Here is a 17642-nt window from a genome sequence, read left to right on the forward strand (position 1 = left end):
CCTGGGGGTCTGCAACACAGATCAACTGACCCTGGGGGTCTGCAACACAGATCAACTGACCCTGGGGGTCATAACACAAATCAACTGACCCTGGGGGTCTGCAACACAGATCAACTGACACCTCAGGGTCACAACACAGATCAACTGACCTTGGGGGTCACAACACAAATCAACTGACCCTGGGGGTCACAACACAGATCAACTGACCCTTGGGGTCACAACACAGATCAACTGACCCTGGAGGTCACAACACAAATCAACTGACCCTGGGGGTCTGCAACACAGATCAACTGACACCTCAGGGTCACAACACAGATCAACTGACCTTGGGGGTCACAACACAAATCAACTGACCCTGGGGGTCACAACACAGATCAACTGACCCTTGGGGTCACAACACAGATCAACTGACCCTGGGGGTCACAACACAGATCAACTGACCCTGGGGGTCTGCAATACAGATCAACTGACCCTGGGGGTCTGCAATACAGATCAAGGAAGGTTACACCATGTTAAAAATACATAGAATTCAACTAATTAACCTTTGCTTTCTGTCTCAATGTTATTCATTTCAGTATATGAAATTGGTATGCATATTGTGAGACTGGATGAATTGAATAGTTTGCAAGGCAAGGAAATTTTATTTAACACATTATTGTTATATAATTAAGTATTATATCGCGATCGATTGTTCGCCAGTGGTTGGCGAACTAGTAACTCAGTGAATCATAGATGTAGATCAGAGATAAATAAACTAGATTTTTTTCAGCGTGAGAAATCGGATGTGTGGCATGTGAGCGTGTGAAGACAATCAAATGCGTGTGTCTCACGCTCATCGCGTGAGACTTGGCAACCCTGGCTAAACATGAGATCTGAAATGTAAGCCAACATTTAGTACATTTAACCTGTTTTCGGCGGTGGTGACTCTTCCCCTGGGCTGCATCAGTGCTTGACCAGCGTCAGCAGCATTAGCAAACTGGTGTTTTGCGTTTAAATGGAACTTCAGACTGGTAGAACTCCTACAATAAACTAATTCCACGTTGCATAAGGTGCAAACAACTTTAGACTTGTCAATGTCTCCATTAGGAAGCTTCTTAAAAATGAATTTTCCATTAACCAAACCTGGCGGCTTCATGGCTGCATCCATGTAAGCACACGTGCGATTTGTTGTGGGTGGTAATCCACAGGTTTGAAAACTCGTTCTCGCCCCCTACTGTGCAATTTGGTTAGGAATACACCCAAGCTAAACTATCAAGGTGAATGTCATCATAGTTTGCTTATCTATTTTGACCCAGTTCCCAACCCATCTTTAAGATTAGATTAATGGCGATATTTTTTATATCGCCCAATAAGAGTATCACATTATCGAACGCCGTTAACGCTGATAACGGCCCACCACTAATATATATATATTGTAGCATCGGGCCAATGGGGGGTGCCAGAGGGTGATGTCATTACTAGGACTGCAAATCTTTGGGAATCCCACGATTCGATTCAGAATCAATTCTTGGGGTCACGATTCGATTTTTTCTCGATTCTTTCAGATCCCAACGATTAGATTCAAAAACGATTATTTTCCGATTCAAAAACGATTCTGGCTAGTGAGCAGGCGATGGAGTAAGACGTGCGGGGAACTGCTCCTGTCCGGATTCCCTTATTTTATGTTTTATTGCGCTTTTTTTCCCTCTATTTACACCAAATGTTTGACCTCTAAAGTGTATAAAGACACTGTGAAGCCAGTTGGAGCCATATAAATCCTACCTATGGCCGCCAATCTCCGAAAGTATAAGTATAGCGGATCCGCAAACAGCAGGCCTAAAGCCACCGCTCCAGACCACCACGACTCAGCGGTTAGCCCGCAGCCACAGCCCACCATGGACACCGAGGCCTTAAAAGTGGATATTCTCTCCTCACTGAGGTCCGACATCTCCCTGGCGATTAAATCTGAGTTAAGGAACATACTCGCCGAAGAATTCAACTCTCTAAAAAACGAACTGAAAGAGGTGAGAGCCGAAATAGCTAATGGCGCAGCAGCTAATCGCGCTGACATGGAGGCGGTGAGAAGCACTATTAACAATGTGGAAGAGGGCCTGTCGGTGTGGTCGGGAGAGGTAACTACGCTGCAAACCGCAGTGACTGACCTGAAAACGGAGGTGGCTGAGCTGAGGCAGCGGTGCGAGGATATGGAGGGGAGGATGCGGAGATGCAATATCAGAATCGTGGGCATTGCGGAGGAATCCGGCTCAAGTTCCACTACGGCTGTCTCCAAACTGTTGAAAGAAACTCTGCATCTGGAGAAAGATATTCTTGTCGATCGCTCGCATCGCGGTCTCACGCCATCGTCGCAAAGCTCCACTACTACCAGGATTGCGTGGAGGTGCTGCGTCGGGCCCGGGAAAATGGACCGCTCCAGTACCGAGGTGAACCGATCGCGATTTTTCCAGATTTCACCGCGAGTGTGGCAAAAGCCCTGGCAGCGTTTGACGATGTCCGGAACCGGCGAGACATCCGCTATGGAATAGTATTCCCAGCCAAACTCCGTGTTTCATTTAACGGGGCCACCAAGGAATTCCTGGATCCGCGAAAGGCCATGGTGTATGCGAAAGAGATCACCGCTACTTGACTGGGCCTATTCCAACTAAGGCATTCTTTCAGCCACGGTCGTTGAGAGTAAGAACTGGGCTCAGGTACTGCAACTTTTGCAAAGGCTGAGCTACAGAACGACTCTGTTTGGCTCCTCTGGGTTTTTCTAGTGCTTGTTTTATTTATTTATTTATTTATTTATTTAGTTATTTATTTTTCTCCTCTTGCTTATTAGAGGTCGCAATGCGCCTATCCTGTTTCTTTAATCCTTCTGGATGGGAGTCTGGCGGGAGCTAGCTAGGAGACACTAAGTCGTACCCCACTACTAACACACCGATGTGTGTACGTTCTTTTTGCGGGGGGTTTTCTGGTCACCATGTTCGGGTAGGTGACATGGGTGGGGTAACTTTCAGGCCTGCAAATATTGGTTTATGTGCATGTTATTATTCTATATGTTGCTTACGCTGCTACTGCATTCTTTTGGGGCACGATTACAGGGTAGAATCGGGTTGTGTCAAATGAAAGAGGTAAACAATTTGGGAAGAACTACAGGTTGCCCAGTAAACTTCGTTAGCTGGAATGTCAAATCTCTAAACCACCCTGTGAAGCGCAGAAAAGTACTCACTCATCTTAAAAATCTCAAAACGGATATTGCTTTCTTACAGGAGACCCATCTTCGTACAATAGATCAGTTCAGATTGAGAGGTGGATGGATAGGACAAGCCTATCATTCTAAATTTAATTCTAAAATGAGAGGGGTCGCTATCTTAATTAGTAAGAATATACCATTTGTGATGTCAAGCATAGAATCTGATTCCATGGGAAGGTATGTCATTGTGATAGGTCAGTTGTATGGATTCCCTATTATTTTAGCCAATGTGTATGCTCCAAACATTGATGATCACACATTCTTTACAAAATTTTTCTCTCGACTACCAAATATGGTAACACATCACCTTGTTTTGGGGGGGGGGGGGGGGGGGGGGGGGGTATGAACTGTGCACTCTCTCCGAATCTTGATCGTAGCTCTTCTTCAGTAATATACCAGTCTAAATCAGCTCAATCAATCAAGTTGTTTCTTAGGACTTACGGTGTGTCAGATGTATGGCGTTTCCGGAATCCTACCTCTAGAGCTTATTCTTTCTTCTCCCCAGTTCATAAGATGTTTTCACGAATAGATTATTTCTTTATTGACAAAAGGCTTTTGCCTGTAGTAATCGACAGTGAATATCAATCTATAGTAATTTCGGATCATAGTCCTTTAACAATGAAGCTGCACATCCCAGGGGCTGCTACCAACTATCGCCCATGGAGATTTAATACTCACTTACTCTCTGACGAAACTTTTGTTAATTTTATGAAATCAGAAATTGCATTTTTCCTCGCTTGTAACCAAACCCCGGGAATGTCGTCCTCAACAGTATGGGAGTCGCTGAAAGCCTACCTTAGAGGCCAGATTATTTCATTCTCTGCAAGGAGTAGACGATCAGAAGCTAAGCGTCTTAAACAGCTAACAGACGATATTTTAAAATTGGATACAATGCACAGTCATTCTCCTTCAGATGACATAATGAAACAGCGCCTGATATTAAAAATGGAATTTGATCTCCTTTCAACACGTAAAGCAGAGGACCTGATCTTAAAATCTAGACACAGTTCATATGAACATGGAGAGAAGGCTGGAAAAATACTTGCACACCAACTCCGTCAGAGAAATGCCAATCAATATATATCTGAAATAGAAGATGAGCATGGTTTAAAATATACTGACCATTTAAAAATAAATTCCTGTTTTTACCAGTATTATTATTCCCTCTACACATCGGAACCGCCTGAAGATGATTCGGCTTTGGATAATTTTTTTCAGAACATCAGCATACCTAAGATTGATTTAGAAACAGCCGCAGAATTAGAAGAGGATATTTTTATTGAAGAGATCACAAAATCAATCAGGGGTATGCAGAGCAGCAAATCTCCAGGTCCTGACGGGTTTCCGGCAGAGTTTTTTAAAGTATTTGCAGAACAACTCACTCCACTTCTGCTCTCTGTATTTCAGGAATCATTCACGTCTCAGTCTCTCCCCCAGACCATGCGTGAAGCAACAATTTCGCTTATTTTGAAGAAAGATAAAAATCTCCTCTCGTGTGGCTCATATCGTCCAGTGTCCCTTTTTAATACAGATGTAAAGATTTTTGCGAAGCTCCTAGCATACCGCCTTGAAGGAATTCTTACCACTGTCATTTCCACAGACCAAACAGGCTTTATAAAGAATACACTCTTTTTTTAATATAAGACGACTTTTAAACATACTCTACAATCCCTCTGCATCTGATACACCAGAGGTCTTATTATCACTTGACGCTGAGAAGGCTTTCGATAGGGTGGAATGGGGGGTACTTATTTTATACCCTTAAGAAATTTGGTTTTGGGCCTAAATTTATATCCTATATTAAAACTTTATATTCTTCCCCAATGGCTGCTGTACGTACAAACAATAACTTGTCTAAATACTTTAAACTTCAGAGAGGTACACGCCAGGGATGCCCAATGTCTCCCCTTTTGTTCACAATAGCTATTGAGCCACTAGCAATAGCCCTACGTCAGGATCCTCATATTAGAGGAATTGACAGAGGGGATCAGGAGCACAAACTATCACTTTATGCAGACGATTTGTTGCTGTACATTTCAGACCCCCTTTCATGTATTCCTAGATTATTGGATCTCTTTGGTAAATTTGGAAATATATCAGGTTACAAAATAAATCTATCCAAAAGTGAATTGATGCCAATTAATAAGAGTGCCAAAAACATACTATCTATTTCAACCCCCTTCAAAATTAGTAACACAAAGTTTAAATATTTGGGAATATGGATCACGCATGAATTTAAGGATCTCTATAAGTCCAACTTTCTTCCATTGATATCTAGTCTGAAGCAGGATATTAAACGCTGGGACTTGCTACCCCTCTCTTTGGGAGGAAGGATCAATACGATTAAGATGAATGTGGTGCCTAGATTTTTATATCTATTCCAAAGTCTCCCGATTTTTCTGTCTGCATTTTTTTTTAGATTTATAGACACTTTAATATCAACCTTCATCTGGAATAAAAAACCTCCACGTATTAGAAAATGTGTGTTACAGAAACCTCGCTCTCAGGGTGGTATGGCACTTCCAAATCTTCGATGGTATTACTGGGCTGCGAACATCAGAGCATTGCTGTATTGGATAGGAAACGCAGAAGGCTCTGACACCCCTAAGTGGGTAACCCTAGAGAACTCATCATGCAACTTCACATCTTTACCAGCACTACTCTGCTCCAAATCTCCATGGGAAAAAACAGTTTCCTACTATAGCAATAATCCTATTGTTATACAATCAGTAAAAGTCTGGAACCAGTTTAGACGTTCATTTAAACTCAGTAAACCTTCTATGTTCACTCCAGTAGCTAAAAACCATATGTTTAAACCCTCAATGTTGGATGATGGATTCAATGTATGGTCTAATAATGGAATCCTATCAGTCAATGACCTCTACCTTGACAATAATTTTGCATCCTTTGACCAATTGATGAAAAAGTTTAATATTCCGAAATCACATTTTTTCAGATACTTACAAATATGAAGTTTTGCAGCCTCACAATTTGATTGTTTTCCTCTATCTCCCCCTATGTCACTGTTAGATTCTGTTCTCAAACTGGGGACAGAGTCCAAACAAAGTATACGTGGGCTGTATGAACTTTTCACTATGGGTGGTCTGACGACTCTGGACAGTCTCAAAAGTAGGTGGGAAGAGGACCTAGGCAATGAAATTCCAGAAGACATATGGCAGAAAATCATTCAGAGAATACATCGGTCTTCTATCTGTCAACGACACTCTGTGGTGCAATTTAAGGTGGTACATCGTCTCCACTGGTGTAAAGTCAGATTGTCTAGAATTAAACCAAACGTAGACCCTACATGTGATAGATGTAAACAAGCCCCAGCTAATCTATTCCACATGTTCTGGACGTGTCCAAAGCTATATTATTTTTGGCAGTCCATTTTTGACACTCTTTCTGAAATCCTGGAAGTACCGCTGGACTACTCACCGTATATTGCACTGTTTGGTGTCCTCCCAACAGATATTCACTTAAGTAACCATAAACAAAATATGCTGGCTTTCTGTACTCTGTTAGCCAGACGACTCATATTATTTAAGTGGAAAGACTCTAGCCCTCCAACTTATGCCCATTGGATTCAAGAAGTTATACAGCATGTGAAACTGGAGAAAATAAGGTATTCGATTCAAGAGTCAGTACTGAGGTTTTATAAAACTTGGCAGCCTTTCTTAACATTTGTGGAAAACATGGAAGCTGGAAACATGACCTGTTAAATTTAGCTAATGAACATGTAGCAGATATTTACTTTAAATTCGCGATGTACTTTATAACTTTATTTTATATAAATATGTCACTATATATACACATTCTATTCTTTATGTCCTTGGGACATTCCCTTACATGCTTATATTTGTATTTTAAGTCTTATTTTATTTTATTTCATTTTACTTATTTATTTATTTTCTATAACGCAGGCCTGAAGGGGTGGGGTGGGGTAGGGTGGGGCGGGATGAAAGGGCATGGGAGTGTTTGTATTTGACATTTTGTATATGCTAAAAAACCTTAATAAAACAGACTTTGATAAAAAAAAAACGATTCTCAAATGAGCTACTTCGGTCTGCTGGCATGAAAGCAGAGTACATTTATAAAGATATTATAATTGTAAAGGTTTTATCAACATATTGCAATATTGTAAACACACAAAGGTAAATCCAAGACAACATGTCTGTTTGAGGCTGACACTCAGAACACTACATTAAACTAATAAAACTGTAGTAAAGTAAATAAAATTGGTAGGCTTAGGCTAGCTGCCAGAACTGTCCACTACTCAAAAATTTTATTATACAAAAATACTGCTCTTTCTGTAAAAACAACAAATTGCTTCGTACAAGAATTAGGCTAGCTGCCTATTTCTGAGAACATGCCACTTCCAGAAACAAAATTACACGTTTTTCCTTAACAAATCACAATATATATATATATATATGAACTTAAATTAATATTTCTCATGTTAAATACTGAAATGCGATTAAAATGTGATTAATTTCGATTAATTAATTACAAAGCTTCTAATTAGATAAATGTTTTTAATCGTGTTCCAGGCCTAATATATATATATATATTGTCACGTTGAGGACCCCGGCCCCTCCCCTTTGGGCGTGTGTATATGTAGTCTACGTGCTTTGTCTGCGTCAATGGAACTCCGTGGTGATGGCTATGTCGTGTGAATAATGTGTCTCACCTGTGAATCGTCTTGTAATCACGTGGGGCTACTGTGGTTTGTCTATTTAATGTGCGCTCGCGCAGTGTCCTGTGCTCGTCGTTGTCTAAGTCTGCACGTTGTGTGCTGTCTTCATGTTTATCGTGCGCTGATTGCGCAATATCTGTTGAAATTAAAGAAGTGATCTGTGCGTAAACCATCGGACTCGTGTCTCGTCCGTCTCTCCGACGCCAACGTCACACATATATATATATATACTCACACAATATATTATATATATATACATACACACACACACACACACAGATAAAAACGGTCTGCAAGCTCAATTTCAATTGAGTTCAATTTAATTAGTGGTGGGCCGTTATCGGCGTTATAACGGTCCACCACTAATTACAATATTACGAATGATACTGACAGCTTTAGTTAACAATATCTAGCTAGCTTAGCAAGCCAAGTAACGTCTGCTATTGATTGTTTGGTGTACATCAGTATCAGTCAAGTTCATGACACACACCAAGTTATTCTAAGTGTTATTGTTTATTCAGTGTCCAATGTAGTCCAATATAGACAGCAAAGTGATAATCAGAGCTAGATGCTACCGATCTTGGCGCAAATGCTCAAATCTTCCACAACCTCCGACTCTGGTGGACGTACGTGTACTCCCAGCCGAGAGCTTGATCTTTCAAATGCGGACAGCAACTGTTCCACTGAAACCGGCTGGGAACAGAACCAACTTTTAGTCACGAGCTTCCTACTGTGTAGTCTGCAGCAGTGAACACAAAAGTACTTCCCCTCCGTATCACAAAGTTTCCCCCTTCATCTCTCCTAATTGCACAAACCCATTTTCTTTTCTGCTCGTAGTCAGCCGGAAAACCATGGAAATTGAGATATGGCTGTTTTTGCTTCGAGATCGAACACCCTGGTACACTGAAAAGGCTCTTATTATTAGACTCTACCATTATTTACTGTTTAACGGAAGTAACTTTACCCTGTGACGAGAACTTCCGGAAGAAAAAATGTGGAAGTGTGAAAAGGGCCTATGGTGAGATGAGCGAGATTTTATAAGGGTAAATCTAAGAGACTAGTCATGAGTTTGGTCCTGGGTCATAACAGGGTCATGAGTACGGTCCTGGGTCATAACGGGGTCATGAGTACGGTCCTGGGTCATAACAGGGTCATGAGTACGGTCCTGAGTCATAACAGGTTGAGTTTGGTCCTGGGTCATAAGTACAGTCCTCGGTCATAATGGGGTCATGAGTATGGTCCTGGATCATAACGGGGTTATGAGTATGGTCCTGGGTCATAACAGGGTTGTGAGTACAGTCCTGGGTCATAACGGGGTCATGAGTTTGATCCTGGGTCATAACAGGGTCATGAGTATGGTCCTGGGTCATAACAGGGTTGTGAGTACAGTCCTGGGTCATAACGGGGTTGTGAGTACAGTCCTGGGTCATAACGGGGTCATGAGTTTGGTCCTGGGTCATAACGTGGTCATGAGTTTGGTCCTGGGTCATAACAGGGTCATGAGTTTGATCCTGGGTCATAACGAGGTCACGAGTATGGTCCGGGATCATAAGTACAGTCCTGGATCATAACAGGGTTGTGAGTAGGCCTGTGTTGAAAAAATCAATTTTCCGATTCAGAATCGATTCGCGTATGATGATCTGATAATCGATTCGTACGTCCAAAGATCGATTTTTTAGTGAACTTTTACCCCCGCCTCGTCACTGAATTCACGCAGGCGTGCTCGGTCTAACTAACTGTAAAACAACATGGCGTCGGATAGTGCCGGTAACGACGATAGTCAAATCGGCAATGTAAAAGCAGAAGGACAGTTTATCCAGTGTCAGTGACTATTTACAGTTAGTCCATGTCACTGACAGTTTACCCAGTGTTTTTACAGTTTAAAAAAGTAAAAAATGTTCTTGTAACATTGGGCGCAAGGCGATGGACGAGACAGAATCCTTTGCACTTTCCAAATCGTTACGTTTATTACGTTTACCGAAGCGCAGACAGCGCACATAAAACACGTTTACATAGAACGTGTGCGACTCAAACAACGACGAGCACAGGACGCTGCGCGAACGCACAAACCCCACGAGGTGAGACGGATTATCACAAGACGCACCCGCACCCACGGAGATCTACAGACGCAGACGAGTAGACGCAGACAATGTTAAAACACGCCCAAAAGGGAGGGGTCGGGGACCGTATCATGACAGTTCTGTTCTTATATTCGCACTTTAAAGAAAAATACACGTTTACATTTTATACTTTCAGTTTATTAAGTGTGAGCACTTTTAAAATAAAAATGCATTTGGTAGCAACAGCTTTTGGGTGAATTCTTAATTATTTCAATCATAATAATAATGCACTGGTTAGTGTCCCAGTAGGAGTCCACTGTTGCAGACACCTCAAATATGTCCTCTGTTTATTGTCCTGGATTACCTTTCTTGAAGGTAGATTTATGATGACCCTTTTCACCAGTCTTCCAGCCATCAGTAACTACCAACTACCAGTAACTATTTGCTGATTAATATCGATATAATACTAGTTTTAACATGTTGCTTCTGTACATAGTCAGGAAACAGCTCAAATACATTTTTAATAACACTAAACCCCGAATTGGATCGAATCGGATCGAATCGATTAAATAGGATTAAATCGAAATAAATCGATTCTTAATCTTCAGAATTGGAATCGGATCGATTCTTGGAATTTGAATTGATACCCAGCCCTAGTTGTGAGTATGGTCCTGGGTCATATGGACAATCCTGGGTCATAACAGGGTCATGAGTATGGTCCGGGATCAAAAGTACAGTCCTGGGTCATAACGGGGGTCATGAGTACGGTCCTGGGTTATAAGTATAATCCTGGGTCATAAATAGGGTCATGAGTATGGTCCTGGGTCATAAGTACAATCCTGGGTCATAATGGGGTCATGAGTATGGTCCTGGGTCATAATGGGCTAATCAGACAATGAAATACATCCACCACAGCTTGAATACCTAGTTAATACATGAAACATGGAATACACTAAACGTAAGAATGTACACAAGCATAGACAACACAGACAACACACACTGTGGATAAACATACAGACTCTGTTGTATCAATGTTGACTCAAAGAACAGCGATTAGCAAATGAAAACATAGGGACTATATACACTGTTTAACAAGGGCGTAACTATGAACAAGTGAAACTGATAACAAGGACAAGGCTTACAGATCAAAGAAAGGACAACATGAACACATGGACTATATAAACAAACATGAGGGATGTTGAACACTACAAATGAGGGGACTGACAGGCAGGTGGCGCCGTAGCCTATGCATGACAATTAATCTAAATTAAACTGGATATGATTTCCAACTTGCAAATGTGTGTGTAGGAGCAGCCTGTAGCCACGAGGGAGGCCCTGGATGGTGATTATTTGTATTCAAAGGATCCCTTTCTGTTTGTTGGCTTTTCTGGTGGAGACCCTGTCCTGAAGATGAGGCGGAGGCAGTGTCTGATAAAGGATATTCCAGACATTTCCTTCTGGTAAAATACTTGGAACTAGTCATGCTCAGTTTGGTTAAGACATTTACCTTCAAACATACTTCAGGATGAAAGGTAAAACCACATCATTTATTATGGCTCCAATATTCTTCCATAATATCTGGAACAGACTCAATCAACTTTCAATCATCTTTAAGAAGAAGCATGCACTGTACTACAGTTCCCATTAAAACGTGAACATGACTGGTAGTGCTGGATTACTTCCAAGTCTTTTACAAGAAAGATGGATATGTCTGGAATATGGAATAAGGATGGATATGTCTATAATATGGAATAAGGATGGATATGTCTGGAATATGGAATAAGGTTGGATATGTCTATAATATGGAATAAGGTTGGATATGTCTGGAAGGTTTATGGTTGTTTCTTTCTTTCCTTCTCAGCTCTTTCAATATCTGCCTTTGAGTGAGTTTCATGCCATCACAATATCCTACCCCACTAAATGTCACATCATTGTAATATATCTCTTGACAACTTAATTGATGAGCTTGACACTCTAACAAGTCCTCAGTGACTTCAACCTCATCATCAACCAGTATCCTGTGTGTGTGTGTGTGTGTGTGTGTGTGTGTGTAGGCCTCAGCAGACATGTGTATTATGATCAGAGGTGGGCATTCCAGGTTCAGAAAGTAAAAGTCCTCACCAGGATTTTGCTCAGGCTTCCTGGATTATGTTGATTCCATAAATTTTACCTGAATTGCACTAATTAGAAAATCTAGCAAGCTTGCGTAAAATGGTGAGGAATTTTACTTTCTGAACCTGGAATGCCCACCTCTGATTATGATGTTCTTCAAATGTGTGTGTAGAGGAGTATGTGTAGAGGAGTGTGTGTAGAGGAGTATGTGTAGAGGAGAGTGTGTAGAGGAGTGTGTGTAGAGGAGAGTGTGTAGAGGAGTGTGTGTAGAGGAGTGTGTGTAGAGGAGTGTGTGTAGAGGAGTGTCTTTTCCTGCAGACTCAGGTGTTTCTCATGGACACAGGATGCTACTCTAGGTCACACACACACACTGAGGAGTCAGGAAAAACCATAAACCCTGCATAGAGGGGCTGAGTGAATGTGGAGTGGAATGTGTGTAAGTGTGTGAGTGTGTGTGTGTGAGAGGAGACGCTGTAGAAGGACAGAGTGCCGGCCGGCCAGTCCAGATACACTCCTACTCTGTTGGAGCTGGAGGGGGGGGTGGTGATGGCAGTTCTCTTCCTCTTATGCCAGACAGTGTATATGTTATCATAACAGTCCAGACTCCAAGAATTTTCATTGTAACCAAACACACAGTGAGCACCGTCTCCTTCTCTCTCGATTGCTTTATATGTCACTGCTATATAAGCCATCCCTCTCCACTCAGCCTCCCAGTAACAGCGTCCAGTCAGACTCTCTCCACACATCACCTGCTCCCAGCCATAAAATCTCTCTGGATGATCAGGATATGACTGTGGTCTCCAGACATACGTGCACTTTCTGTTCTCCTCAGACAGAGAGAGAAGTGTGTATGTTGTGTTTGGGTCCAGTGTAAGCTCACAAGCATCTGCACACAAGAAGAGACATTACAGGAGGTGATACAAATACTGTACTGTGTGTGTGCACATACACTCAAGTGTTTGTGTGTGCATGTATGTGTGTGTGCACATACACTCAAGTGTTTGTGTGTGCATGTATGTGTGTGTGTACATTTCACTGAACACACTTGCTGCTGCTGCTTACATTTTCTTAGTCCTGGTTTGATTCTGATGCTCCCTGCATGCTCCACCCTAAAGAAATCACACACAGAAGGGTGTACAAAAAATTTAATTCTGAAAAATCACAGTACACATATTACACATGTTCCTGTGTATATGTACAAACATAATTATCAGTGTAACAATGCTCTCTCACACACAAAAAATTACTCTTTCCCACCCCCACACAAAGACACAAAAATAGCATATAGGGAAAATCTGTTCATTCTCTCAGACTAAATTTATCTAACAATAGTTGTCTCTCTAACCACACACACACACACACACCTACATACACAAAGATAATACCTGAGGGAATAAAAAATTGTAAGATTTAAATCTGTTCGCACACACACACACACACACACTCTCACACACACACTCTCACACACACACTCTCACACACACACTCTCACACACAATTATCGCAATATAAAACTTACTCAAATCTACAATGAAAGATGTAAACTGACATTTTTTTGTGATCAGTTATTTAATGAAAGCATGCAGGTATAAATCTTATGTACCATTTATACATGTTTTTTTAATAAAAATAAATACCCATACACATAAGCTTATAACTTTAAGTGTCTGTAACTTCTTAAAACCCTCCCCTAGGCAACATGAATAATTCCCCCCCACAACTGATCTCTTTCCATATGCATTTCCATATGCATTACATCGCACGCATATCTACATGTGTATATATACAATAATATTCATACATCTTATATAACAAACTTTTGTGCAAAACGCCATCTATTATGTCAGTACCTGCTTCCTTGTATAAAGACTCTCTTTTGACCACTGTCTTTTGACCAACGAGACACACAAAATATGTAACTATGAACACAAATACAAAAACATGAAGATCATGTGGTGTCAACATTGTGACCCCAAACTGCTAAACTCTAAGCACAATTCCATATGTTTTCACTCAAATATCAATCACAGCTTTGCTGATAATCACCAAGAGTGGCTATGGATACTGGCTACAGAATGGAACAGTAATGAGAAGCCAACTAAATTGGTAGTCATGGCCTGGCGGTTAGGAAACTGGTCTTGTAACCGGAAGGTCATGGGTTCGATTCCCAGTCCTAAGGCCATGACTGAGGTGCCCTTGAGCAAGGCACCTAACCCCAACTGCTCGCCGGGCTAGGGCTGCCCACCGCTCTGGGCACGTGTGATCCACAGCCCCCTAGTAATCACTAGTGTGTGTGTGTTCTGACTGCACAGATGGGTTAAAAGCGGAGGACAAATTTCGATTGGGGTGTAAAAATCACAATTGACAAAAAATATGGCACATTTACATTGCACATTTAAGAACAAGAACAAAATTCAGGCCATCAACACCAATGCTCTAGCCGTCATCAGATATCAAGCTGGCCAAAATGGAAAAAAAAGAAGCTAATGACATAAGGCAAGGAAACTCCTTACAATGCACAGAGGGTTTCAGCCCAAATTCAGCACTCCGAGACTGTACACCAAGTGAAACAAGGGGGGGCCAGGGACTCTGAGGTGTGTGTGAAGTGGCTTGGGAGATGCGAGTAAACGAGACATCTGTAAATGTGTAAAACAAGAACACATTATGTATGTATTTTAGGAATAAGAACATGTGTGTGTTATATGCAGTGTTGCGAATAACGCCGTTAAAAATAACGGCGTTAGGTAACAGCGTCATTTAGTCAGTAACGGGATAATATAATTAATTACTTTTCCTGTCGTTACAATGCCGTTGACGTTACTGGTCATTAAAAGTGGTGCGTTACTATTATTGATATTCTAACAGTAATACGAGCGGACCCTGCCCAGGCTAGTGAGGAGTAACAGATCTCGATAGGTCACAGTGGTCAGTGTAACACCTGTTTAACTTAACAAGTCAGAAAGTGATTGGCTAAGTAGCGTTATGGTAGCCAATCAGAGCCAGTGTTTTTACACGCGTGCCGAAGCACACCAGTGACACATGACACAGACACAAACAGAGAAGAGGCAGAAATGGCGAGTCAGGAGCAAGCAGAGGAAAAATTAGCATTTTCAAGATGGCGATATAAACATTATTTAAGAAATTACAAGTTCCTGAATGTCTACCAGACTGGGTATTTGATTTATTTAATTAAGAATAGAGGTTTTATTGTTAAGTTTACTTCTGTTGTGAACAAACCAGGAGTTCTTAGCGCTAAGTACTTCTTAACTTCGTACGTTTCATACGAGGTTACGAAGTACTTAGCGCTACGAACGTTTTGGGAAACCCACCCCAGTTGTCTCAGGTTGAGAGAATTTAATTTAATTCGATAGAGTAAATGGACTTTATATAATGTAACTGTTTACTTTTGCTTTTTTTTTGTTTTGTTTGTTTTTTACAAAGATTTAGAATTTTAAAGGATTTGATCCTGCACTGGTCTGTGGATGTGCAATAAATATCAAAAGTTAAACACCTTTCTGATCTATTCATTTCAACTGACTGTGAAAACTGCTTTTTCAAAAAAAATCCTTATTCATTGGCATATAACTTTTTAAAAACTGTAACGCAAATAGTAACTTTCCCTGGTAACGAGTTACTTTTATTATAGAGTAATTCAGTTACTAACTCCGTTACTTTTTTGAACAAATAGTGAGTAACTATAACTAATTACTTTTTTAAAGTAACGTTACCAACACTGGTTATATGATGTTGTGTGTACCTTAGGAAAAAGAATGTGTGTCATGTATGCTGTTTCCATGTACAGCACTGTTCTTATAACATTGAGTTTGTGCTCACACACAATGTGTTTGAGGGGATTCCTACATACTTGAGTGTGTCCAGTCTGTAGTGGGGATCCTCCAGTCTAGCAGAGAGCAGCTTCACTCCTGAGTCTCCTGGGTGGTTGTAGGTCAGATCCAGTTCTTTCAGGTGGGAGGGGTTTGAACTCAGAGCTGAAGCCAGCAAAGAGCAACCTTCCTCTGTGACCAAACAACCAGACAATCTGCAGAAAGGAGGGAAAAAGAGGGAGAGAGACAGTGAGGCCACTAGTGGAAGCTTCACCTGTGCTTTATAATAACCTATTGTGAGGTCTTGATACGTTTCTCACCAACAACAATAACCAACCTCTAACCTGGTCTGAGGTTTGATATAATGCTGCTAAAAACAGCATTTCATAATGACCCTGAATACATCAGTATGAGTGAAGACTCAGTCTGGATAAACAGTTGGTCCTCATGGTGGTCCTGAAAACATCAATCAACATCACTGGCATGTTTTTAGCATGAAACGCCCAATGTGGCCCAAAATATTTAGTGGGGGGACATGTCTTGGTGTCACACTAAAAAGTCCTTACGGCACAGAGGAACTTCACTACAGCAGACCTGTGAGGCTACAGTGAGAGTGGACACAGCTATACTACAGCAGTCCTGTGGGTCTGCAATGAGAGTGGACAGAGATGTCTCCTCTGTCTCTGCTGTGTTCACTCTCTTCCATGTCCTTCTCCTGGACATCATTTCATCATAGAAATTTTTTTTGTATTACCGTGTTTTCCGGACTATAAGGCGCACCTAAAGGCCTAAAAATTTCCCAGAAATCAGACGTGCCCCTTATAATCTGGTGCACCTTATACGTGTACTGAGTTCCAAAATCTGACGCAAAAAAAAAAAAATGTACAGAACATGACAGGTGGATCTAACGCTAAAACCACAAAAAACAAAAGAACCAAGACCTCTGCCAAAGGACCATCACCATGAAACTAAACACAGAGAAAAATGAGGAGATAAAAGATCACGGGGAAACTAAGGAATACTTGGGGAAGTCACTGGCTCTCTAACCACAACGGTGAGTAACAAAACCCTTCCCAAAATAACCAAACGAACTACAGGTAGGAAAATAACAGGATGAGAAAACTTGAGATGGGCCAGAGCAGCACAGGAGTGAAAACACTCGAATTATAGTGAAGAAGGAAAGTGTGGTGATGAGTAGTGATGGGACATCTGAAGCGAGGCTTCGAGGCGTGTACCGAGTAAAAAGTGGGTGTGTCCGATGAAGCCCCGCTTTGGAGCTTGTGTCGTATTGAGCAAAATCATGTGATCAGCAACAAACGAGGCCTCGGATTACATCGGCCACGTCATTGTTTCATTTTGGGTATCGTTTTTCAAAATAAAAGCGCTATGAACCCTGTGGCTTCATGGGTTGTAGTAGGTGGTTAAATTTAAATTTAAAATCTGGAACGTTCTCAATTCTTTTTGTTTGATCAGGATGTACATCAGATTCACACATATAGTAAAGTACAACATATCTTCATTGTCAAATAAGTCCATGACATACAAAAAAATCCAACACAACCACTGATGGTCAAGGATTAGATTGGCTACAAATCATTTTAATAATTAAAACATGACAATTAAGTATGATTTAAATGATTCTCCTGTTACTAAACATGAGTTTGATGGAAACTTTGTGACAATATTGCATTTACACATTTTTTAAAGTATGATCCAAC

General features: G+C 41.1%; 1 protein-coding gene across 2 annotated transcripts in view; it reads right to left on the reverse strand.

The window, feature by feature from the left end:
• Positions 1-8396: 8396 nt before the first annotated feature.
• LOC143516982 (NACHT, LRR and PYD domains-containing protein 3-like) overlaps positions 8397-17642 on the reverse strand; it is a 32058-nt gene continuing 22812 nt past the window's right edge. For both annotated transcript variants that reach the window (XM_077009048.1, XM_077009136.1), the window contains 3 exons: positions 15966-16139; positions 13163-13209; positions 8397-12986 (listed from right to left, as the gene is read on the reverse strand). In XM_077009048.1, coding sequence (XP_076865163.1) covers positions 12448-12986; positions 13163-13209; positions 15966-16139 — 760 coding nt within the window. In that variant the 3' untranslated portion in view covers positions 8397-12447. The remainder of the gene's footprint in view (positions 12987-13162; positions 13210-15965; positions 16140-17642) is intronic.

The sequence above is a fragment of the Brachyhypopomus gauderio genome, chromosome 1 (genome assembly GCF_052324685.1).
Source record: "Brachyhypopomus gauderio isolate BG-103 chromosome 1, BGAUD_0.2, whole genome shotgun sequence".
NCBI lineage: Eukaryota > Metazoa > Chordata > Actinopteri > Gymnotiformes > Hypopomidae > Brachyhypopomus > Brachyhypopomus gauderio.